Raw genomic sequence first — 25163 nt, 5'->3', positions numbered from 1 at the left:
CGGGACCTTGGCCAGTTCTGCAGGGCCTGTAAGACAGCCCTCTTCCGGCTGGCCTATAATTAACTGGAATTAGAAATTCTATAGAAGGTTCAGTGTAGTATTTTGATAGATCACTGTTTAAATGTTTTATTATTTTACTGTTTTAACTGTTGTAATTGATGTATTTTAAATTTTAAATTCTATGTTAGATTTTATATGTTGTGAGCCGCCCTGAGCCACTTTGGTGGGAAGGGTGGGATATAAATTGAAATAAACTTAAATAAACTTAAAAACTTAAACTATATTCTAAATAAAACTTTGTTGGTCTTAAAGGTGCTATTGGAATCCTACTTTGATCTGTCGCTTCAGACCAACATGGCTACCCGCCTGGATCTGACCTAAGGTCACTCATCAGTCTTCCATATCAGAGTGGAGATTTGAACCTGGGTCTTTCAGATCCTAGTCCATCATTCTGGCTTCTCTGCCACACTACTTCTCAGTTCTAAACAGAATAATACCAGTGGTGGGATTCAGCCGGTTTGCACTGGTTCTACAGAACCGATACCTAATGTGCTATCGGTTCGGCAGAACCGTTTGTTGGACGGGTGCCTGCGTGGCTGCCGGGAAGATTTTCCCCCCTCCGGAGGAGAGAGCGGGCAATCTAGCGCGCTTTTGGTGCGTTTGCAGAGGGCGGGGCTTCTGTGTGCCTTCGGAAGCCTCCGCTCCCTTCCTCGCAGTCCTCTTGAGTTGCTTGGCAAGAGGGAGCATTCTTTCGACGCTTGTAGCCGGCATCGGGAGGATTGGCCTCCCTCTTACCTTGGGAGGCTGTTCGTCAGCTTGACGTTTAGTCGCGTCGTGAGAGGTATAGGACCAAGGCACCTTAAGTACTGCTGCCTTCCATATGTTCCTTAGATATTCCACTGGAATACTGCTTCGAATGCCTTCACAAATGGAAGCCCTGCAGGGTGGGGGGAGCACACAGAGTAGGGATTTCCCAGTGACTGCAGACCCAGATTGTAGGATGTGCTCCCACAGAAACTTAGTTTGGCCTCTTTGCTCTGCATGTTTAAGATCTTTAAAATAAAGTTTGGAAGGCATTTGGGTGAATGTGTTTGTTGAAAACCAGTATTGTGCAGACCAACAACAGCTGTGTCTAAGTGGGGGCTTCTGCCCAGCAGGGCTTCTGACTGGCTGTGCAAATTAAAAGAATGTTGCTTCAGCAGCAGCTGTCGTCACAGATTTTGTTTTATTCTTTCTCTCCCCTTCCCTGCATATTTATTAAAAAATTACTTCTCTTGTCCCCTGCATTTGGGCTTCCTTTATGTGTTTGTGTGCACGTTTGACTTCTGTTGTGGCCATTTTGCAGTTGTGCCCACCACCCTATTTCAGAATTCCAAAGGTGTCCAGAGGCACAAAAAAGGTTGGGGACCCATAATCTAGAGGCATACTTCTTATAACCCCTTTTCTAGTTCCTTTCTTTTTAAAATCATTTTTTGTATTTGTATCCAGATTTGTCTGCACCTTAGGGTTGCAAACTTAGGGTTAGAATACTATCAAATGCTGCCGGATAGAGACTGGCAGTGGCGTTCCAACAAGAGACTTTATACAAAATATTATTTTGGAAGGCCAAGGTATGAAACATGGCACTACAACACTACTGAACCCATAAATACAAAAGACGGTCCCTTGAGGAAGGGTTTTCCCAAAACAAAATTGGACTGGTTCTTTTATGATTGATTGAAGGGCATGTAGGGAGAGTGACAGGAAAAAAAGAAAAGAGGGGTCAGAGGGCACCTCCCTGGTTAAGACAAAGAGAGGCATCCCATTAGGGGAGATAACACCTATATGCACTTAAAGTATGTAGCGCCCTCCAATGTCCAGGCATGCTGAGTTGTTCACTCTAATATTGGCTGCATTTACGGTTGCCAGGTCCAATTCAATAAATATCTGGGGATTTTGGGGGATGCAGCCAGGAGACTTTGGGGTGGAGCCAGGGGCAAGGTTGTGACAAGCATAACCGAATTCCAAAGAGAGTTCTTCCTTCCAATGGAAATAATGAAAGATAGGGGGACCTTCTTTTGGGGCTCATAGAATTGGACCCCCTGACAGGTATTTAATATTATAAATCTTTCTTTAAACATAATCTAGTTATCTTTACCTCTTTTACTGTTCTTATTGCAGTATTTAATGCGTGAATTATTAAACTACCTTTTGGTATGTCTTTTGGTATAGGTCATTAGGACATAGAACCTGTTGTTAATTTATTTGAATCCCACCACTGAATAATACTCTTAAGCCCTTGGACTTAGAATGCTTAATTGTACTTTGAACTGCACTCAAAATAGCCTACTGCTTGATTGCAACCCTGCTGAGCAGAAGTTCCTAAAGCTTGTTTGACTTATGAAGCTGCTTTTATCACTCCCTTTAGCATTTTACCTGTCAATTTAAGATTGAAGGTCTTCTGAAACTCCTATGTAACTCATGTATTGGGGGGTGCTTGGGGGGGGGGAACAGTGGGGGGACTTGGGTTTTTTGGCCACTGTGTGACACAGAGTGTTAGGCTGGATGGACCATTGGCCTGATCTAACATGGCTTCTCTTATGTTCTTATGTATTCACATGAATAAAATGCTACACAACAAATGTGAATCAGTAAAGGTTTACAGACAAGAATTTGTTCTCTGCATGCAACTTGTAAGTAACTGTATAAAGAATTTGTTCTCATTTAAGGTGAGGAGATATAAGTGGTTGCCAATTGCATGCTGTTTCCTTTTATGGTGAGCTTACAGCTTATATTAAGAAGTAATTAATAGCTTGATATCCTGCATCAATAAAATTACCTTGATTAATGCAGGTTATGTGGTGTAGCTTTAATCTTCTTTTCAAAAAAGTCCAAAACTCACTATAAAAGGACACAACATACAGTAGGCATTTTCTTATTTCTCTTTACAATGCAACTTAGTGCTTGGATCATTGGAGCTTCTTTCTGTATCAGAAGGGTCTGAGTTCGTCATCAGAGACCCTGTGGTTTGAACTTCTGCTTTCTAAACTAGAAGTGCCAGATTCAGACATTGCTGGAGATGTGGGCTAGAGTTTGGGGAGACTGGGTCTGGGAAAGGGAAAGACTTCAGCGGGGCATAATGCTATAGTCTACCCTTCAAAGTAGCCATTTGCAACAGGCAGGACTGGCCCTAGATTGTCTGGCACCCAAGGCAAGGCTAAATTCTGGAGGCCCCCCCCCCCCCACTGATAGCATCACCAAGTCACATGGGGGCACCTGATTTGGTGCCCGCAGAAGGCCAGCGCCCTAGGCAATTGCCTAGTTTGCCTAGTGACAGGGCCAGCCCTGGCAACAGGGAAACGGATCTCTTTCAGCTGGAGATCTGTTGTAATTCTGGAAGATCTTCAGGCTGCATCTGGAGGGTGGCAACCCCACTGAATCCAGATGCAAGCACCAAAACCAGAGACTTTTCAATGGTAGCACCTGTTCTGTTGAACTGCCTCCCCCAACAAGACTCAATAGGTATCAAGTATGTATTCTTTTAGGTATCAAGAAAAGTGACGTTTATTTTTTCTACTTTTTTGACACAGTTTTAGCTTTAGGAGTTCTCGTAATGTTGTTTTAGGATTTGTAAAATATATTTTCTATTTGATGCTTTATTGTTTGTTTTTCATTATTGCATTTAATGCAAGTCTCCTCAAATATACTGATGCAGAAAGTTTTGGGTATGCCCTGATATCAAAAGTCTCCATCAGTTAGTTATTGAATTGGAACTGGCATGCAGAGGTGGTGTTTTTTCCCCCTGTTTGTCATATCATAATGTTGGAAGTTCTGTATTTCTGTGCAAAGTCTAACAAGTACATATTTTATTGCAAGACTAAGTGTTCATGCCCTTGACCAAAGTTGAGCTTTAGAAGACTGCACATGGCTTAGCCCAGTTGTACTTCCACTTATATATATTGTCTGCCTGAGGCCACCACACCATGAATCCAACTAGAATCCTTATAAGCTAATAATTGAGGGTCTCTACAACCTGAGCTAAAAAGTCAGTAGCTATGTATCTGCTCCATAAGAGCCTCCATTTGTATTTCTGTGCTCGTGGGAGCAGCATGGGTGATTATGATTCACACCAGTCCTTCGTTTGAATGTTTCTCCTGTGCTCAGTATGAAGGAAGGGAAAGATTTATAGGGAGAGTACAGTTTTTTGAAGATATGACCTTCTCAATTATTTACTAAATAGTTTGGAGATCCATCAAAAGTTGATAGATTTTAAAAAATCAGTCCCCCTCTCCAATGAGCCTCCTTATTTGATCCTTTCAGGAATGCTCCTCACTTGGAGGGGGAATGAAAGGTGGAGTTTGAGGGAGGGGGATGTTATGTGTATGTTCTCAAGATCAAATCTATTGGTACCCTTGTTTTTGATTAATTTCTACAGAGGAAGGTTCTGGGACTTTATTCTATGTGTATGATACACCATTTTGTAATTCTTAACTCTTAATTCTAACTATGTGGGAGATATAGGTTTTGCTTGCTCAGTGCTGAATGAAAGAAATACTGTATATGCTCAGAGACCCTCTGACTTTTTACTGCTTCAGTGTTCTCTGCCCTTCCCAGGATAGCACAGTATAGCCAGATCTCAGAAGCTAAGCAGGGTTGGCCCTGGTCAGTATTTGGAAAGGAGACCACAAAAAAATATCAGGGTTGCAGGCAGGCAATGGCAAACCACTCTGAATGTCTTTTGCCTTTAGAACCTTATGGGGTTGGCATAAGTCAGCTGTGACTTGATGACTAAAAAAAAAAGAGGGAAAAGTGTTCTCTGCCAAGTGTTCATTGTTGGATTTGAATTTGGCCATATCATTATGACTTGCTCTCCCTTCTCTATAAAAAGGGACCAGTTAATAGGGTTGCCAAAGCCCAGGTGTTATCAGAAGAATTACAGCATGTATAAAATTTATACATGTATAAAATATATATGGTTTTCTCAAGAACAAGTCATGTCAGACTAACCTGATCTCTTTTTTTGAGAAAGTGACTACCTTGCTGGATCAGGGGAATGCTGTAGACATCTTTTATCTTGATTTCAGTAAAGCTTTTGATAAAGTTCCACATACTATCCTTGTTGACAAGTTGGTAAAATGTGGTTTGGATTCTGATACCGTTAGATGGATCTGTAACTGGTTGACAGATTGCACCCACAGAGTGCTTGTGAATGGTTCCTCATCCTCTTGGAGAGGAGTGACAAGTAGAGTGCCTCAGGGATCTGTCCTGGGACCTGTTTTGTTCAACATCTTTATCAATGATTTGGATGAAGGAATAGAGGGAATGCTTATTAAATTTGCAGATGATACGAAATTGGGAGGGGCTGCAAACACAGAAGAAGACAGAAATTGGATACAGGATGACGTTGACAGGCTGGAAAACTGGGCTAAAACCAATAAAAAGAATTTTAACAGGGATAAATGTAAAGTTCTGCATTTAGGTAGGAAAAATCCAATGCATGGTTATAGTATGGGGGAGACTTGTCTTAGCAGTAGTATGTGTGAAAAGGATCTAGGGGTCTTAGTGGATCATACGCTGAACATGAGTCAACAGTATGATGCGGTGGCTAAAAAGGCAAATGCAATTTTGGGCTGTATCAACAGAAGTATAGTGTCCAGATAATGTGATGTGATGGTATTGCTTTAGTCTGCTCTGGTAAGACCTCACCTGGAGTATTGTCTTCAGTTTTGGGCACCACATTTTAAGAAGGATATAGACAAGCTGGAACAGGACCAGAGGAGGGTGTCGAAGATGGTGAGGGGTCTGGAGACCAAGTCCTATGAGGAAAGGTTGAAGGAGCTGCACATGAGGGAGCTAGCCTGGAGAGGAGGCAGCTGAGAGGTGATATGATCACCATCTTCAGGTACTTGAAAGGCTGTCATATAGAGGATGGTGTGGAATTGTTTTCTGTGGCCCAGGAAGGTAGGACCAGAACCAATGGGTTGAAATTAAATCAAAAAAGTTTCCGGCTCAACATTAGGAGGATCTAATGTTAGACCGTTAGAGCGATTCCTCAGTGGAACAGGCTTCCTTAGGAGGTGGTGGGCTCTCCTTCCTTGGAGGTTTTTAAGCAGAGGCTAGATGGCCATCTGACAGCACTGAAGATCCTGTGAATTTAGGGGGAAGTGTTTGTGAGTTTCCTGCATTGTGCAGGGGGTTGGACTAGATGACCCTAGAAGTCCCTTCCAACTCTATGATTCTATACACACACACATACACACAGTAACACTTTAATAACATGCTAAATAAATATGATTTTGATATATTAAATAAAAATCATAAATATGATTTTTGCTATATTAATTCTGAGATTGTGTATTCATTATTAATTAGCCTCCTCCTATTAGTTTGTTTGAATTCCAAAGACTTGTAATGGTGCCCATGAGTAAGAATAATGCTTAACGTATCTTGTGGAATGAATAACACAGGCTTTGTGAACTGTATTTGTGATCTACTTTTCTATAGGAGGGAACAGGTCTGGCACTAGTGGTTCTGCCACTACCTGCAGACCCCCGTGCTGTGCCCCCCCAAGCCCTTCGTCATTGTGCTGGGCGACGGGTGGTGCACAAGCGTGTTGCCATGCTGTCACTTTCCCCCTGCTGCACCTGGCCACCTTCAAGCAGAAAGCAGCCACCACACTATTCAGAGGCTTCCAGGGAAGCCTCCAAAGAGTGTGGCAGTCAAGCAGATGCCAGGGAAGGAGCAAGGGGAGTAAGGGGGCATCTGGTGGTGCCCCCAGGTGGGGTGGCACCCTAGGTAGCTGCCTACCCCACCTACTACGACTTGCCAGCCCTGAGAGGGAAACACCTCCTTGGGACCCTGCTGGCTTCCAGGTTGTCCTTCAGATTCCCAGCTGTGACTGAGCCAATCCTAGCTCTGTATCACCAATGCTTTTGGGGTGGTTCAATAATAATAATAATAATAATAATAATAATAATAATATTTTATTTTTATATCCCGCCCTCCCCGCTAGGCGGGCTCAGGGCGGCTAACAGACACGGGAGTCTCATGATTCACATTAAACAATAATAGACATGGGAGTCCCGTGATTCATAAAACATAACAATTTAAACATTAATTACAATAAATTATTTAAAATACATAAAAACATATAAACATATAAGATATAAAATAGGTGCTAAAATGATGTATTTAAGATGGCTAAGTGTCTATTCATTCATTAATCAGGTTCTGTCTTAGTTACCACATGGTGACTCAAATGCTAACTGAAAAAGAAATGTTTTGCAAGCCCTGCGGAATTGGTTCAGGTCCCGCAGGGCTCGCACCATCTCTGGGAGATCATTCCACCAGCGAGGGGCTATCACCGAGAAGGCCTGCTCCCTAGTGGCCTTCAACCTAACTTCTCTTGGCCCAGGGATTGTTAATAAGTTCTGAGAACCAGACCTCAGTGCTCTCCGGGGTACATATGGGGAGAGGCGGTCCTTTAGGTTCAAGAGAGCTGTCATGTTGCTTAAATGATCTTGTGTGTTGCCTGCCCTTGATGTAGATAATCAAATACTAGTAAAAGCACAGATGATATTTCAAAGGGTTCAATAACCATTGCACAAATTGATTCTGGCCATCAGGAAATGCTTACAAATTAAAATCCAGGTGATAGAGTTCTCTAGGGTGGTGTTTGATCTTTCATGCTATTATTAAAGCAATGGTGCTTTATGTAGTTAGCAAAAAGGAATGCATGGATTGATATGCTGCATGGATTGTAGGGAATGTGTTGCTTTTTTGACCCATCTTTCAGCACTGCAAAACCAAATGGCTTTTCCCTTCTGGGAAAACTTCTGTCCATTGCTATTTATACAGCTCATTTCAATTTAGTTAGCAGGGCAATCCACAAGGCAATGGTTGTTATTTAAAATGAATCATTGGTGAAATTTTATAACCATTTTATCAAATATCATGTACTGAATTATTAAATAAGTAGGGAGCTTGTATTTTGGCAGATTTCTGTAAATTCCTAGAAAACCCGTTCAGTTTGCTGTTAGTGTATCAAGACTACAGTATACTCAACTTTAAATTAGCATCAATAAATTTCCCAGAAGACAATGCCGCATGCTTATAATGATTTTTGAATATCAATTTATTCCAGTTTTCTAATGGTTAATCAATCATATTAGCACATCAATATATTTAATCTTGTTCATTTTTTTCTGTGCATGTAGTCTAGAAATAAGTGCATAAACAGCCTTTTTTCCTAATACAAACCTTTTAAAGATTCTGTCTGGTTTTGATTTGGCAGGAGGATGAAACCAGCTGCAAATTAGATTCTGCAATATACCTTGTTCCTTATTTTTCAACTGATTGGTTTCATACTGTTGGCAGTAACTTACCCTGTTGAATTCAGCTTGGGATTTTGTAGCAATCTTAGGCACGGTGTTCAAACCCCTAAGGGATTGTGTAGAGATTCTGTCAAACTCTTTTCGATGGATATGTATTTCATTCTGTGGCTGTACTTTGTGCTCATTTAAAAGAACTACTCTTCAATTTGTAGCAGAACATTTTCAAAATGAAGTTTAGAGAGACAGGAGTCTCTCATGTTGACTGAAACATCAGTACTACCACACATTTTGTGGGCTTTATTAGTATGAGCAGAGCTCCAGTTTACTGTTCTTGTATTTCAGTATCCTATTTTTTCAGTTTCTTTGTTAAATAAATATACAAGAGTATAGCAATATGCTTTACATGAATTACCTTAACCATAAACAAATATGTAAGCACATTGTTGTATTTTAATAATTTATTTCTTTCTTTGAAACTTAACAGGTGTTACTTGGAAGATGGAGCTTCAAAAGGGGCCTGGCTGAACCGATCAAGTATTATTTTTGCAGGAGAAGACAAGTGGTCAGTAGACCCTCGAGTGTCAATTGCAACAGCAAATAAAAGGGAGTACAGCCTTCAGATACAGGATGTGGATGTGTCAGATGATGGTCCGTATACTTGTTCAGTACAAACTCAACACACGCCTAGAACGATGCAGGTGTACTTAACAGTCAAAGGTATCAGTCATTCATATTTTTTTTTAGAAATGGTCAAAAATAATATATTTGAAAGAGGAAATGGATTCCATTTTAACATTTTTTTATGCGTAGCAACTTAAAAATGTTTAATGTCCTTCAGTTTGCTACTTGACTGTTTATTTTGATGTAATGGACAGTAGAAATACAGCATTGAACACAGCTGGGTCTTCTTTTCTTTGCATGCAAATATGTGTGTACATATATGTTACAGGAAATGTTTCAGTTTGGTAAATAGTGAGTGTCAAGCGTGAATACCTAAAACGTATAGCCTCAGGTGTATTTGAATAAATTTATCATTCTCTCTCTAACATGCACAAAACTTCCTAATATTGCTAATCAGTTCCTTAAGATTTTCCAGGCATATTCAGCAGATATGAACATATAAGACACAGTTCAGTATTCTGAGCATAATGCTTGCAAAGAAAATGGTTGTATGAAATATTGCATACAAAAGTATCTTCTTTCAGTGTTCCAGGAGTAGATGTGTTTTGCTTTATCTGTTATGTTCCAAATGCACAGTAAGTGCTTTGAACTTTCTCCTTTTGAAAGAATTTTCTATGATATGGGCAAAGTGTGGTTAGGAAGAAGTTCTGAAACTATGAATATCTGAAATGGCCCTCTGGCCCAACAAAAATTGGATGTGAGCCATTGCACATGTACAAACTCTTGCAAATGCCTGTGTCTGGAGATGCCTCCACTGCATCTTCACCATTGCTGTGGGAGAAGTAACTCGCAGCATCTCTGCTGACAGAGACTGGTAGTCTCCTGGGTGACAACACAGGGCTCTTACCTGGCACCAGAACTTCAGACACAGATGTAAGAACCAGCTGGGGCCCAATATCGGTGTGTCCCAGAGAAGATGGCAGCATTCACAGCCTCAGCAGAAGCCAGGATAGGACTGGCGAGGCTTGCACAAAGGCAAGCCAGGATGAAAAAAAAAAGGGGGGGAGGTTAGTGAAGCCTGCACCAGGGCAAAAAAACCCAACAGCAGCCCAAACCCAGAGGACTAGGCTTGGAAAAGCCGGGGAGAAGTAGTGTTGAAAACTGATGACTGGCAGCCTATACCATCCAATCCCTAGCATAACCAAGAGGACAGAAGAAAGAGCATGGGGCAGAGCCATCCAGCAGCCCATAGGAGGAATAGTAGGAGTGAATCACCATCCTCCCTCAGAGAGAGTCTGAGAATGCCCAGAGAAGGCAGGTTTCTTTAAAGACAGATTCCTGGGGAAGCCCGAGGAGGAGAGAGGGACAAAACTCTGGTGTGACAAGAGTTCTGGTTCTGGGGAAAGGAGAAGGAATAAGGTGATGCAGCCCCCTTCCTTTCCCCAATCTGTGGCCTGAGGAGACTTGGCTGAGACATCCAAGAAGTCAGCTGACAGCAAGACAGTGGAGAGGGAGAGGGAGGCACCTGTGAACTGCAGTCCTAGTTTTCAATTTAATCTTGTTCAGGTTTTTATGCAAGGTGTGTGATATGTGCGCATAATGCTTAAACTAGAGATTAATTTATGAATATATGATGTCACCTGATAACTTCTGCAGTATAAATGAACCACCAGCTCACATTCCACAAATGGAACATTCATCAGCTCACATTCCAAAAATGCACCATATCTCATAACTTCTCATTGAACACTGATATGTTGCCATAAAGTCAGTTCACACTCATCTGGAAACAGCACATTCTCATAAAGCAAGTGATTTAGAGGATGATATTGTTTTCTGTTGCCCCAGAAGGTTCGACTAGAACCAGAGTTTCAGCTAAACATTAGGAAGAAGTTTCTGACAGAGGAGTTCCTCAGTGGAACAGGCTTCCTTGGGAGGTGGTGGGCTCTCCTTCTTTGAAAGTTTTTAAGCAGAGGCTAAACGACCATCTGACAGCAATGCTGATTCTGTAAACTTAGGCAGTTTATGAGAAGAGAAGTCAAGAAGAGTTGCATCAGTGCCTAGTTCTCATGGCCCTTTCTTACAGGCCTAGGGAAATGCTGATTGCCGCTTTGGGGTCAGGAAGCAATTTTTTCCAGGCCAGTTTGACCAGAGATTTTTGTTTGCTTGTTTTTAGTTTTGCTATCTTCTGGGCATGCAGCAGAGGTCACTGGGGGTGGGGTGGGGAGATACTTATGAATTTCCTGCATTGTGTACAGGGTTGGACTAGATGACCCTGGAGGTACCTTCATACTCTATGATTCTTTGATAAATATTTATGTGAAAACCTACCTAAAGAAACTAATGGTAAGGAATATGAAGCAGGAAGGTGTTCATCACTGGGGGATAGGAAGGGACAAAACTTCCTGTCATACAGACATCATGCCAGCAGTGAGATGAGTATGTATCTAGTAGAGCAGTAGCATTAGGCTTCTCTCAAACTTGTAGTGGAATGACATGGTAGAATAGAAAACTAGCACACCAAACAAATGAAGAATTCAGAACCTTTCCCCCCAATGTTCTATTTTTTTAAGGGGATGGTGGATTTTTTGAGGGGATGGGATATGAGGTGAGCATTTAAAGGTGTTCTTTCCCCCCATCTGTAGTAGTTTAATGGTCCATTCAACCTCCTTGGGATTACTGTTCTTCATTTCCAGTACATTCTGCCTCATTTGCAGACCAGGCCTATGTGTGCTGTACCTAAAGTGAACTTTTAAAGGCTGGATTCAATTTCCTTTGGTATACCGTTTGAAACACTGGCAGTCATATGTGTATGGATGAGCACTGTATCATATTAATAGTAATGAACAACAAACATGGTAGAGATAAAGAATTATCCTTTCAGAGCTATTCGGATCCAGCCTGGCCAAAAGCCCAACACAAGCAAATGCTGTTTAATGGAACTTCCAAACAATGTCACATGGTGTGAGCTGAAATGATACCATATGCTCTATATGAAGAACTGTAACTCAGCCACTTCATATTTCATGCTCTTGTGAGGTCTTTGATTTTGTTTTAATTTCAGTCTTCCTATATACAATCAATGGCTATGACAGTCATGTTCTCATCCAGTCTCTTAGGGTAGCTTTTCCAGTCCCAGCATCTTTCCAGTTCCCAGTCCTAGGGAAATCTTTGCTCATTTGGTGTCTTTCATCCCTAGGTTTACCCTCCCCTCCACATTTGTGTATTCATCTTTCCTTTTTCCAGCAGTTTCTTCCCCACCCACCTCAAGCCATTAAAAAGTGAATGTCTTCAGGTTGAGCAATTATCTGCCAGAAGAAGAGGGGAGCTGTTTAATCCTTGCATTCCCATTAGTTAGTCCATTCAAAATCAACATGTTGAGTGCTTGTCTGTGTCTCTCAAAGTGCCTGTCACCATGAGATTTTGAACACACCAAGAGTGGTTCTCAAGTGTCAAGTTCCCATGCACATGCACTTGTATTCCTCCACTGCTTTCTGTTATTTTCATGGATGATCTTGCCCTCCAAGGCACAAAAACACAGTTTGTCATCTTTTGCCTCAGCATCGAAATCCCCTGCTCCTGGCAAGTTTTTCCAGTCCCAGCATTCAACCCAAACCAAACTAGTGGGGAAATCTTTGCTCATCTGGTATCTTTCAACCCTAGGTCCACCCTCTCCTACCCTCCACATTTGTGTGTTCCATCCACCAAGCTCATGTTATGGCAGAACAGTTTCTGGTCAAATAGCTTATTGTTTCTGATTCTAAAGGCTTTTCTGCTGTCTGTGCCAGATTAAACCCTGTGTAGGCAGTCAAAAACTTGGGGGCTCCCTCACAAATTATCTCTAAGTCTGAGCACCTGCCCCCGCTGCCCACAGCCCCCACTGCAGCCTATAGGCACCTTCTTAAAAGCCCCTTTTACTAAGCTGCAGGGGAGAGGCAGAGAGAGGCAAACTTGGTGATTATGCCAGAAGCCACCATACCAGGCAAGTTGGGCAAAGAGCAGCTCAGCTGCTGGCTGCATGTGCAGACTGGGAGGGCTGCAAGCAGGGGGGAAACTGGGGAGGGGGTAAGATGGTCCAGGGCCCCTAAAGGTGTGAGGCCCATAGGCCAGTACCTACTTGGCCTAATTGTTAATCTGGCTCTGTCTGCTGTTCTTTATAGTAGGTAGTACTGTGGCACGTTAGCTTAGCATCTGTCCGGTAATCAGAAGGTCATATGACCAAACCTCAGCTGGGATTCTAATGGTTGTTTTTTTAAAAAAAATATTGTGTTTGAATACAATTTTGGCTATTATATCTTGGGTTAGCCCAGTAACTTCTTGGGAATCATACAGCAAAAATGGTGTGCCATGCCTCCTGGCGCCCATGGCATTGCCTAAGCCTATTGCATGTTTCACTGATATGCTTGTGTGCCATGGAAGAAAATCACAACTTGGAACAATGTGAACTGCAAGGCGATCAGGATCAGGAGACCCTGGGCCATCCATTGTCAGGACAGGAAGCAAGAGCTATGCTGCACAGGTTAGGCATTTAAAAGTAAATGGACAAATGTGCAGTTGAAATCCACTTGGCCAATCAGAATGAGAATCACGCTCAAAGTTACATCATAACACTAATGTGCATAACAAACAAAAAAGGGATGGGGTGTGGTGAGAAACATTGCTATGTGCCAGGAGAAAGGAGGAAGCTTTGACTGCAGATATGATGCCAGGGATCAAAGGCTGATGATAACAAAGAAAATGCTGCACAGAAGGCACCTATTGCGGAAGTAGTCTGCAGACTGAAAAAGAATTCCCTGTGGAGTTTCAGAAGGGTGATGTGCTGTGGAAAAGGTCCAAATTGCAGTTAAACATATCCTTTCCCTCCCTCCGCTACTGGCCAGTGCACTCGGAAACCTGAAGCCACCTATAACTATTTTACCATTGGAGAAAAGATATGTAGATCCAGGGCTTCTTTGTAGAAAAAGCCCAACAGGAACTTGTTTGCATCTCAGGCCACACCTCCTGACACCAAGCCAGCTGGAATTGCGTTCCTGTACTGTTGTGTCTGGCATTTGTCCCAGAAAGTACAACACAGCACACCTGTGGGCACTGCCTGGAAGGGACGAACGCAGCCGCCAAGAATTTGGCACAATTATTTGTAAATTGGGGGTTAGAATCTGATAACAGCATATTTCTGATTTTATAATCAGAGAACCCCAGGCATCCCTCAAACAGAGAATAGATGTACCTGGCGCGTATGCCTAGGTAAAGGCCACACCCAAGCATACACCTACAAGCTCGTCTACCGCCTTGGCAAAGCAATGGGCCACGCAGATGCCCTCAGCCACCTTCCGCTGCCGCAGATGGACCCACCACCATGGCCCACCACATGATGCTCCTGGAGTCTCTGCCGGAGCGGCCCCTCCACGCAGCGGAGGTAGCCAGGTCCACGGGCAGAGACCACATCCTTGCACGTGTTTCGGACTGGGTGAGGAGGGGTTGGCCCATGGGCAAATTGGACACTGCATTCAGACTGTTTGTTTCCTGCCGGGAAGAACTCTCCTTACACAAAGGGGCAGCAAAGTGGTGGTCCCTTCCCCACTCCGGAAGCAAGTGCTCAAAGCCTTTCACGAAACGCACCCGGGGATAGTGCATATGAAAGCTCTGGCATGGAGCTATGTATGGTGGCTGGGAATGGATGAAAAGTTTGAGGGATGGGTTAGGAGGTGCCCACCCTGCCAAGAGTCCTGGCCGATTCTGCCCGGCACCCCATTCACTGCTGGGAATCCAATCGGGTGCCGTGGTCCCGGCTACACTTAGACTTTTCGGGACCATACCAGGGGCAAATATTCTTTATCTTGGTGGATGTTTACACGAAGTGGCTGGAAGTCATTCCAGTCACTTCCACCTCCACCACAGCCACAGTCAGAGCCTCATGGAGGGTTTTTTGCACCCATGGAATCCCTGACACTGTGGTGATGGACAACAGCACCGCGTTTACCTCCCAGGAGTTCTAGGAATTCCTGAATAGGTACCTCATCCGCCGCATGCAGTCTGCTCCCTTTCACCAGGCCACTAACGGTCAAGCGGAGCGCATGGTTCGTACAACCAAGGAGGCCCTGGGTCACATAGTCCAAGGGGATTGGGACCACCAACTGTCCACCTTCCTGTTTGAGAACAGGATAACCCCCAACCCGGCTATGGGCATAAGCCCTGCCGAGTTACTCATGGGCAGGCGGTTAACCACCCGGCTAGATAGGTTACACCCCGATCGGGCCCTGGACCTCCACAGCTCCCCCGAGACCAGGAAGGCCACTAGGAAGTTCTTTCTGGGGGATCCAGTCTATGCCAAGAACTTTGCGAGTTGGCCGGAGTGAATACCAGCTTGGGTGCTGCGGATCACGGGGTCCTTCTCTTATGAGGTCTCATTGGAAGGGGGGCGGCTCCTCCACAGACACATAGACTGCCACCACATCCTGCCAGAGGAACTGGCAGGGCCAGGGCGGTGGGGAGAACACGGGGCCGCCACAAGAAGCAACCCTGCCGAGCTCACTGGGGTCGCTGGTGGAGGAGCCTTACAGGGTAGGGGAGATACCCCTGCAGGTTCAAGACAATGCTCTGCTGACTACAGCCCAAAGCAACCCCAGGCAGCAGCCCCAGCTCCCCAGATCAAACCTCGGCGGTCGCTCAGAAAGCACCGGCCGCCTGCTCATTTGAAAGACTATGTATCTTGAACTGGGGGGGGGGGGAGGAGTGTTGTGTCTGACATTCATCCCGGAAAGTACAGCACAGTGCACCTGTGGGCGGTGCCTGGAAGGGCCGAATGCAGATCACCTATGATGACCAGTGGCGGGAAGTTTAACTGGTCAGAACTGGACCTGACCAGGAAGAAGGTTGTTCCGGGAAATGTATATAACAGGGGACCTGGCCCCGCCATGTTGTCTTTGTGATGTACTCACTAATAAAGCATGTTGCCATCTGAACATCTCCAACTTCAGTACATTACATGTACATTCCTGCTCAAAAAAAGCCCTGTGTAGATCTACACGCATTCCATATTTCCACCTTTTTGCAACCAGTTTTCTATAATCATCTTTGCAGGATGGAGAAGTGAACATGATATGCTGTAGTGATTCTTCAGTGTGGTTTTTTTGGAATTTCCAGCATGTGTCTTGTCATTAACATATTCCATATGTTGTTCAAATAGGGTGCTTAGCTATAAAAATATAATAAATAGCAATGCCAACCAAAATCTACAGCAGTATAGTTGGCTCTTGGATTTTTCATGAATTTCAGTTTTGTATTTTTATTGTCATTCTTATAAAGTACTCTAAATTATGCAAGTTTCTCTGCAAGTAGCATGCTTAATTATTCTTTGCATGCTCTCTCTTCTACTACTTACCATTTCCTGTTCATTTCATCAAAACAGCTTTTCAAAATAGTATTTCACAGTTTTGTACTGCATCATCTCTTTTTTATTGATAATATACTTTTCAGTTAATCAAAATAATTTTTCAATGAGTTATCCCTTTCCTGTGACAAATGCCACCTTTCTAACCTTCTCTATTAAGATACAGGAGGAAGAAGAAATAATTTTTGATGTATTGGGACCATCTAGCACACTCACTGTGCAATCCTAAACCCTTCTAAAAGCACATTAACTTCAGTGGATTTAGAAGGGTGTTGCATAGAACTGCACATTAACTTCAGTTCCCTGATTTCTCCCTTGGCATAACCAGGACTCTCAATTATGTTTGTAATATTTGTAATATTTTGTAATACTTTAGGTAGGGCATAAAAATACAGCTAGGCAGATTTTTCAGTTCGAACTGGGATTTAATACTTGCTCATCTTGTTGATGTATTGAAATAGATGCCCAAAGGATGAAGATTCAAAAGAGAAACTTGAACTTTCATAAATGACAAATCATGACATGTAAAAAGTTCTGTTGATACACAGATAAAAAAGTGACCTATAATCAAATGTTGTGGTTGAGATAGAGCTTGCTTGCAAACAATGGTATATGTGGTCATCTTATTCTGAGAGCCAGTTTGGTGTAGTGGTTAAGTGTGCAGACTCTTATTGGGGGAACCGCGTTTGATTCCCCACTCCTCCACTTGCAGCTGCTAGAATGGCCTTGGGTTAGCCAGAGCTCTCACAAGAGTTGTCCTCACAGGGTGTCTGTTGTGGGGGGAGAAGATATAGGAGATTATAAGCTGCTCTGAGACTCTGATTCAGAGAGAAGGGCAGGGTATAAATCTGCAGTCTTCTTCTTCTTCTTACTCATTTAGGCAATTGTCAAATATGACCTGCCTTGGTCTGAGATAATTGTTCCCCTGTCTCAGACATGAGACCCTGGATCAAGCTCCTCTGTTGATAACATAACCAAGCTTAACCTGGGTTTGGACCAGTGAATTCACATAGGGGTGTGCTCTCGATATATACCAAGCCAAATAAATACCCAAAAAATACCTTATCAGGTATTTATTCAGCCAAATATAGATTAGGCAATCTGATTCAGCTACCAAAATAGTCACACTGAAATAAAAGCCAATTTTGTTTGGCACAACTAGAAGGCATTTAAAGCGACCATGGTCTCTATAAATTTATCCAGCTGAAGCCAGAGTTAATTAGTAGGCCTAATGGAGTGACCTTGGTGGACTAATAGTGTGTGTGTGGCGGGGTGGAGAGTTACCACACCTGTTGCTAGCTGAACAGAACAGAGAAAAGAAATCTCACAAGTGGAATTTTACTCAGTCAATGGCTCATCTCTTGACAACTATGTATGTGCTTATTAGGTGGTCTGCATGGTTGGGCTAGAAGGGCAGCTCATGATGGCATTAACTCTGACTACCAGCTTCTGAAGTGTATATGGATGCTGACTATGCATGTTAATAATGAAAATCCAGCACGATTTGCAGGGCATTTTTGTATGTCCTGCCTTCAGCAACTACAAAACACAAGCAACAGACTCATTCAGAATCATAACATGGAAGGAGGCTGTGGAAATTTAGGGGCAAACAGAAAATGCCATTCCTTTTGTAACTTAAGCATTTGATGAGCCAAGTAAGATCTTTTAACAACTGTGTGAAAATGTAATTATTCATTTGAAAGTGATTGGCATTTAAACTGCTTCCTGGATGTATTAATAAAGTTCAAGTGGGACAGACATCATTATGCCAAACAGGGTCAGACTGAAAAGGGAGTAAATGTCATGGAAAACAATGTTCTTTGCAGAGGGATCATTATGCAAAAACAAGCTGTCAGGCATACTGTTCTTCTTCAAAAGATCTGTTTCATCCTTGCCTCGTCAATGAAAGCTCAGACACATATTTGAAGATTGTGATTTGCATGATAGGTTTGTAGCTACAATGGAAATCAATTATCGGAAGGTCCTGAAACATTTCCGTCTTTGAGCATCGGTGATGCAGATATCCATTTTATTTTACAGAAGCAGTGACTCGGTGTTAATAAGCATCTCAATGATCGTCCATTTTCCAATGCTTGTATGGCCTAATTAACTAGTCTGAGGGACAGGTGGTTTAAGAATTAGCAATGAGATGAGGGAAACCTTTCATCTCATGATCTGCAGTACAAATCCAACCCTGCTTGGCAGTGGCAAAAAGAAGAGACCATCTGATTGCTGTTCATAGCTTTCATGAAATGTCTTTTCATGTTGTCAGTTCAATTCTCTGTAGTTAAGTCCCAATAAAGCATGTGTTTGCACACATGCACACCCACACCTGCACACACACAAATCCATCTACTAAATATCCAGTATTTATCAAGAGCTCTTTAATATGGAAATGATGACATAATGTACAAGTGTATATGTTTGAGTGTGTTTAAGATAAACTCTGTGCAAAAAGTAAATATTGTTATTTAATTTATTTCATTGAAATGTCTAATACAGAGGTGTCAGACATATGGCCCATGGTCCGGATATGGCCCATCCAGGGTTCTTATATGGCCCACAAGCAACTGCTCATAACCTTTATTGGCAGATGACAGAGGTTGTGCGTTATGTATACTGACCCAGTGCTAAAGAGTGATGGGTGGTGGAAGTGGGAGGGTGGGCATCAGGAAAAGACTTTAAGGAAATACCAGACTGTTAAGGAGGGCAGCCACCCCTGCCCCTTCAAGCCATGCTTGCAAGTCTTTCTCTATGCCAAGAGCCTTGATGCTGTAGTGCCAAATATGAGCACCTCTATCCCAGCTGCTTGCAAATTTCCAGGGGGTTGGGAGAGATAAGTGGGCACCTCAACTGGTAAACAAGTGGAAAAAGCCACAACTACTTCAAGTTTTGTTTTGCAGGGAGAGGAAGTGAACTGCATGGTCTCCCCTAAGGCAAGTGGACCGGGTGCCCTGGGGCTTGTGGAGAGCAATGCATGGTCCCCATCTGCTTGTCCTGCAGCCTCTTAGTGCATGGCTGGTGATGAAAGATGCTCCTCACCATCATCACCACCATCATGCCTGTTGGAGAGGAGGCAGAGGTTCTACATTTGCCTCCCAACCCAGGGAAGGGACAGCCCTGGTGAAGCCCAGCTGAACACTGCTGCTCCTGACACACCTCCCTTGCTTGCCCCAACCAATCCTCCACCACAGGAGAGAGGGAGGAAGCTGGATTGGCTGGCTGCTCCATCGATGACCTGGGAGGCTTCACCACGGCTGGATCTTCCACCCCTCCCCAGGCAACCAAGTTCCCCAACTGCAGCCTGAGTCCTCCCCTTGGCTATGTTATTGGTGCCCCAATTAGGAACTTGGAGGAGTCTCATGCAAGGGAGTCCACTCTCCAAAGTGCCCATTTCCTCCAGGATGATGCTCTGTTTTCTTGGGGCTTGAGGGGCAACTGTCAGAGGGTTTCTGCAGTTCTAGCCTTACTAGTGGACCTCCTAAGGGGTACCTGGGCTTTGGCCAGTGTGTGACCAGAGTGTTGGACTGGCTGGGCCATTGGCCTGATCCACAATGTGTTCTCTTATGTTCTAACCCAGTGTGCTGCAGCAATGAAAAAGGGTAAACTCTTAAATTAGGGATGGTTAGGAAAGGGATTGAAAATGAAACAGCTGACGTATTGCCCCTGTATAGATGTATGGGGCCACCTCATTTGGAATATTGTGTAGACTCAGAGGAACTGATCAACCACTGTATGAGAGAGGACACTGGGCTAGATGGACCACTGGTCTGATTCAGCAAGGCTCTGCTTATGCCATTATGTTTAAAGTATATTTGTATTTTGAGTAAAAAAAATATTTATTTATTTATTTACATTAGACTTTTATCCCGCCCTCTCCGCAAGAGGACTCAGGGCAGCTTACAACAGTCGTTTACATGATTTAAAACAATAAGTCAATAAAATCTATAAAACATTAATACAATTAAAATTTAAAAACTATTCCATGGTGCTTTACCATTACTATGTTGGTGGTTCTGCTTTTCAGACGGTTGGTCACCGGGAACTCTAGCTGATGTCAGGTGGCAGCTCTCTCTCAGTTTAAGCATCGAAGGCCTGTCAAAACAATTCGGTCTTACAGGCCCTGCAGAATGTAGGAAGGTCCCTCAGGGCCCTTATGGCCTCTGGGAGAGCATTTCATAACTCTGATGCTGCCACCAAGAAGGCCCTGGCTCGTGTCAAATGCAACCTGGCCTCCTTTGGTCCAGGGGTGGACAGCAGATTTTTTTGTCCCTGAATGCAGTGCTCTCTGGGGGATATATGGGGAAAGACGGTCCCGCAGATAAACAGGTCCCTGACCATAAAGGGCTTTAAAGGTCAATACCAACAATTTGAAATGGATTTGGAACATAATAGGTAGCCAGTGCAGCTATTTCAGCACTGGCTGAATGTGCTCCCATCGAGGAAGCCTCATTAACAGCCGTGCCGCAGTGTTCTGCACTAACTGTAGTTTCCGAGTCAGCGTCAAGGGTAGCCCCATGTAGAGAGCGTTACAGTGATCTATTCTTGAGGTGACCGTAGTATGGATCACCATTGCTAAGTCATTGTGCTCCAGAAAAGGAGCCAGCTGCCGCACCCTCTGGAGATGAAAAAAGGCAGATCTAATAGTGGCTGCTACCTGGGCCTCCATTGTAAGGAAGGACTCAAGGAGCATGCCCAAGCTCTTGACCTTAGGGGCCGGTATCAATGGCACTCCGTCTAGAGCCGGCAGCTGGACCCCTCCCCTTGGACCACCCCGGCTCAGATAGAGAACCTCCATCATCGTCGGATTCAATTTCAGCCGACTCAGCCTGAGCCAGGATGCTACGGCTTGAAGAGCCAGGTCCAGATTTTCTGGGGTACAGTCGGACTGGCCACCCATCAATAGATAAAGCTGGGTGTTGTCTGCATATTGGTGACAACCCAGTCCATACCTCCTGACAATTTGGGCAAGGGGGTGCATATAGATGTTAAGTAACATCGGAGAAAGAACCGCACCCTGAGGCACACCACATGTGAGTGAGTGCCTCTGGGATGACTCCTCCCCTTTCACCACCCTTTGTCCCTGATCTTGGAGAAAGGAGGTCAACCACTGTAAGGCAGACCCCTGAATCCCCACGTCGGCAAGGCAACCAGTCAGTAGCTGATGATCAACCATATCAAAAGCGGCTGACAGGTCCAATAATAGCAGCACTGCTGAACCGCCCCAATCCAGATGTCATAGGAGGTCATCCATGAGAGCGACCAGAACTGCCTCCATCCCGTGACCTGGTTGAAAGCCAGACTGGAATGGATCCAGTGCGGAAGTGTCCTCCAGGAATCCCTGTATCTGAATTGCCACCGCCTGCTCTATAACCTTACCCAAAAAGGGAAGGTTTGATACAGTCCGATAGTTCGCCAATACAACCGGATCTGCAGATGGTTTTTTCAAGAAGGGACGGACCACAGCCTCTTTAAGGGGCGTGGGAAAGATCCCTTCTATCAGGGATCTATTGATGATACCTTGCAGTGGTTCACGTAGCATCGCCTGGCTAGCTTTTATAAGCCAGGACGGGCACGGATCCAACCTACAAGTTGTAGGGCGTCAGCTAAAAGGATCCTGTCGACTTCCTCCAGGCTGAGTGGACTGATGGAATCCAGAACTGGACCAGAAGATGTGCTCGGTGCCCCAAGTTCTTTCACTGTATCAAGTATGGCGGGAAGGTCATGTCAGAGCGACGAGACTTTATCTGCAAAAAAACTCACGAAAGCCTCACAGCCTATTTCCAATTCTCTAATATTTTGTTTACCATGCAGTAAAATTGTTAGTGACTGAATTATACTAAACAATTGTGCTGGGCGCGAGGTCACAGATGCAATCCGGGACGCAAAGTAATTCTTCTTTGTGACCTGGAGTGCTATCTCATAGGTCCACATAAATGACCTATAGGATGTTCTCGTAGCTTCATCGCGAGTATGTCGCCATTGTCTCTCTAGTCGTCTTAATTGCCATTTCATTGATCATAGCTCCAGGGTATACCATCGTGCAGATCGTGAACGAGGATGAAGAGGACATCGGGGAGCGATCTCGTCAATGGCCATGGAGAGCTGGCTATTCCAGTTCTCCACCAGTTTATCCAACGAATCGCCAGAGGGCCAGAGATCCTGCATAGTCGTTTGAAGCCGCAAAGGGTCCACCTGGCTATGTAGGCGAGCTAAAACTTGCTCACCGCCTAGACGGGGTAGAGATGGCATATTCACATGAGCCATCAGGGCATAGTGGTCAGACCATGGCACCGCCTTGGCAGAAATCTGATCCACACCAACTCCCGCCGCAAAGATCAGGTCTAATGTAAGCCCAGCCTGGTGTGTGGGCGCTGTTACATATTGGGAGAGTTCCAGTGCTGCCATGGAAAGCACTAGGTCCATCACCCGAGTGGAAGCTGCGTCCTCGGCATGGACATTGAAGTCACCCAAGACTATAAGCCGAGGGTGCTCCAATGCCCAGCTTGCTAAAGCCTCCATCAGGGACGGTAGGGCACTGGCTGGTGCGCTTGGCGGATGATACACCAGCCAGATTGCTAAACTTTCCCCTACATCCCACACCAGACCAGCACATTCTATGCCTACGATCTTTGGCAGAGGGAGTGCCCTGAAGGAGCAATCCTCCCGTATGAAAATAGCCACCCCTCCCCCCCACCCGCTAGTCCAAACCTGATGAAGAACGGAGAACACAGGAGGGGCTACTTGGGAGAGAGCCACTGTCTCCCCATCCCGCACCCAGGTCTCCGTCACGCAAGCCAGGTCCATGTCCTGTCTGATAAAAAAATCCTGCAGGACTGAGGTTTTATTATTTATGGACCTGGTGTTGCACAATATCAGGGATGGAGGCGAGTGTTTCCACTTGGCCCTTCTACCTGCTATCTTTGGGATGGGACACAGGCTGGAAGAGGAACGAGCCCTCTTGTGTCTCAATCTCCTTCCGTTCCAATTTTGCCTGCTCCCACCACTATACTTTCCCCTCCCCAGGAGCACTGGAATCCCTTGAGGCGATATCATTTACCAAAGATCTATAGAGTCTCAGGTCACCAATCTCAGATCATGCAGTCACGTATTCTGCTCCTCTCACCTACTCACTCAGTTTAATACTCTATCTACTAATATTTTTAAAGACACACATCAAGAAGCCACTGGCCAACGTTGAGTCTCCTAGCTTTAATCTCTGATTAGTTATATTTTCCAGTGCGATGCAGTGGTTAAAATGTTGGGCTAGGAGGAGGAGGAGGAGGAGAAGGAAGAGGAAGAGGAAGAAGAATTGGATTTATATCCTGCCCTCCACTCTGAATCTCAGAGTGGCTCACAATCTTCTTTACCTTTCTCCCCCTCAACAAAGGGAGATAGGTGGGACTGATAGAAGGTTCCCAGCCATAGTTATGCTAATGACTTGGCCTGCAAAGGAACTGAGGGATTTGGTATTAGGAATCTCCAGGTGACTCCTGGAGATTTCCCAGAAAGCTTTCCAGGAGGGCCCCCAGGATGCATCTGAGTACCCTGAGTGGACCAGATCAAAAGGTGTGGAAAGTAATGTAAAATGGGTGGAGTCAGAAGTTTAATAAAAATGCTTACTCCCAGGAGAGAGGGTCTCTTGGTGCTGGGCCTTGGAAAAGGACAGACTATTGAGCTCTGGTCATCAGGCCATCTTGAACATGCAACCAGGCCTGGCTGGTTGAAGAAAGCATGAGGTAATGAAACGTCCTTAGAACGTTTTGTAACTTGCTAAATTGGAATTGCCTGCTCTGTTTCAACATTGAGTAGAGTATGTTTTTAGAACCAGGAAAATAAGCATGAGATTATAACCAAGTTTTCCTTGTTCTTCTGGTTGCTGATTTGGTGCTGTGCTAAAAGTATGCTTGTAACCTTTTTTTCTTTTTAATAAATATTTTAATATTTTGAATGCTGACAGTAAATCTCTGTGCCACATAGTTCCCCAGCCACCTTAGACCACACTACTTTAAGAGAGGAGTCCAAGGAAGGGGGAAGGCAAGCTGTCAAAGCACCCATTGCTAATACTCAAGAGGGGCCCCAAAGAAGAAATTTGGGGCCCCAAAGAAGAAATTTGGGGCCCCAAAGAAGAAATTTGGTCTCTGTGATAACCAGGTGCTGAGACCAGAGAAGGGCCTCAGTTTGAGAAGGGGTGTCAGGAGTTTGTCCCTTCTAGCAGGAAGATCCCAACAGGACAGTGATGGCAGTGAACCCCTAGTGGAAGGAAACAGAATAGCACCCCCCAGAAATTGGCACACAACCATGAAGGGGGCTGCCAGAACAGGCTCTGTAAATCAAAGCTGGCCTGTTCCATCACAATCTCAAATTACTTAATCTCTCAGAGTCATATTAAAATAATCTCTAAAAAGCACAAAAATTATTCTGGAGAATCCAATTACTTCTCAAGAAGTACTAGAAGCAATAAACCCTTTGAAAAATAGCACAATCACAGGCAATGGGAGATTCCCTATGGAATTCTACAAAATTTTCAAATTGATTGTAGTATAACTGAAATCTGTAATAAGGTCTTAGTTAATGGTTCAATGCCCCAGTCCTGGATATCTCTAAAGAAAACAAAGACTTACGCAACAAAGCACTCCTCTTCCAGGTCTACAGTGCTCCTAAATCAGGACTACAAAATATTTACTACTGTGCTCAATAGCAGATTAAGATAAATCATCACAAATTATCTTAGTTGAGATCAGACAAGTTTCATGCCCAGGAGCAACCTGTTCGATAATGTAAGGAGAACACTAAATATTATTAATTTTGGTAAACATAAGAATGCTAATATATCCTAT

General features: G+C 44.1%; 1 protein-coding gene across 2 annotated transcripts in view; it reads left to right on the top strand.

Moving 5' to 3' along the window:
- NEGR1 (neuronal growth regulator 1) overlaps window positions 1–25163 on the top strand; it is a 1157771-nt gene that overhangs the window by 556037 nt on the left and 576571 nt on the right. For both annotated transcript variants that reach the window (XM_060232019.1, XM_060232021.1), the window contains exon 2: window positions 8797–9029. In XM_060232019.1, coding sequence (XP_060088002.1) covers window positions 8797–9029 — 233 coding nt within the window. The remainder of the gene's footprint in view (window positions 1–8796; window positions 9030–25163) is intronic.

This window comes from Heteronotia binoei, chromosome 2 (assembly GCF_032191835.1).
Source record: "Heteronotia binoei isolate CCM8104 ecotype False Entrance Well chromosome 2, APGP_CSIRO_Hbin_v1, whole genome shotgun sequence".
Taxonomy (NCBI): domain Eukaryota; kingdom Metazoa; phylum Chordata; class Lepidosauria; order Squamata; family Gekkonidae; genus Heteronotia; species Heteronotia binoei.
Note: the sequence above shows the minus strand (reverse complement) of the source record. Positions and strands in the feature narration are given on the sequence as shown.